Here is a 1,047-nt window from a genome sequence, read left to right as displayed (position 1 = left end):
CCAGGCCGAGGGGTTTTGATCAGGCAGGGGAATCGAGGGGTTATATTCCAGGCCGAGGGGTTTAATCACGAAGGGGGATGGAGGGGTTATGTTCCAGGCCGAGGGGTTTAATCAGGAAGGGGGAATCGAGGGGTTATATTCCAGGCCGAGGGGTTTAATCAGGAAAGGGGAGGATATCGGGGGGATAGGGGACCAGTGGGGCTGAATGGCCTACAGAGTAGAGGAAGGTGGTTATTATGGGATGGCCTGAGTGCCCTTACCTGTGCGGCGTGACCTTGAGGCAGCTCCTGAGGGGGATGCCCGGGCTCTGGGAGGGCGCAGACTCCCCCACTGGGTCCCCCGTGGCCCGACACACCAGGGTGTAGTTGGCCCCTCCGTTATTGGCCCAGTAGACCCCTCCGGGCGTCTCGTAGCGCAGCACGAAGTGGAGCCGGGCCCCCTCGCGGGCGCTGGCACAGGGGTAGGAGAGGCGGAAGGCGAAACAGTCGCTGGCGCCGTCGGCGGCTCCCGGCACGTACTCGGCCGGCTGCTGGTAGTGGCTGCGCCACTCGTCTAACGTGCAGCGGGCCTGCACCGACTTCTGGTAGGCGAGGTTGAGGACGCGGGCCAGGCAGTCCACCGAGAGCGGGTCGTCCGTCGCCCCGCGCACGCTCTCCAGCTCCACCTTGTGCCGCCTCACCCGGTCGAGCAGCTGCTGCGCCGAGAGCCCCTGGGCGAAGGCCGGGCACAGCCGAAAGCCCGGCCGGGGGCTGGCATCCCCCTCCTCCTCGTCCCACACGGGGAACTGCTCGAACACGCAGACCCGCGCCAACTCCAAGCCCCGGGCGTCAGCGAAGGACACCTTGCGGCCCGGGGGCACCTCGCCCAGCTCCTCGCCAGAGAACGAGCGCTTGCGGGGGACAGGGGACGAGCGAGGGATGAGCCTGGCGCCGTAGGCCTCCTCCTCCTCCTCCTCCTCATCTTCCTCGTCCTCGTCCTGGTCCTGTCGATTGGGGAGCTGTAGGCTGGAGGAGCTGTTCATGGCTCAGTACAGACCCTGCTGGTGCA

General features: G+C 66.6%; 1 protein-coding gene across 1 annotated transcript; it reads right to left on the bottom strand.

Moving 5' to 3' along the window:
- Nucleotides 1-238: 238 nt before the first annotated feature.
- Nucleotides 239-1,041, bottom strand: LOC122545258 (protein phosphatase 1 regulatory subunit 3A-like). Its single transcript, XM_043684354.1, has one exon. The coding sequence runs from the start codon at nt 1,019-1,021 to the stop codon at nt 257-259; it is 765 nt and encodes a 254-aa protein (XP_043540289.1). The 5' UTR covers nt 1,022-1,041; the 3' UTR covers nt 239-256.
- Nucleotides 1,042-1,047: the final 6 nt, after the last annotated feature.

The sequence above is a fragment of the Chiloscyllium plagiosum genome, unplaced genomic scaffold (assembly GCF_004010195.1).
Source record: "Chiloscyllium plagiosum isolate BGI_BamShark_2017 unplaced genomic scaffold, ASM401019v2 scaf_65240, whole genome shotgun sequence".
NCBI lineage: Eukaryota > Metazoa > Chordata > Chondrichthyes > Orectolobiformes > Hemiscylliidae > Chiloscyllium > Chiloscyllium plagiosum.
The sequence above is the reverse complement of the archived record's forward strand: the minus strand, read 5'-3'. Positions and strand labels throughout refer to the sequence as shown.

Excerpts from the sequence above, each read along its gene's own strand:
- LOC122545258 (XM_043684354.1), bottom strand. The coding sequence starts at position 1,021 with ATGAACAGCTCCTCCAGCCTACAGCTCCCCAATCGACAGGACCAGGAC.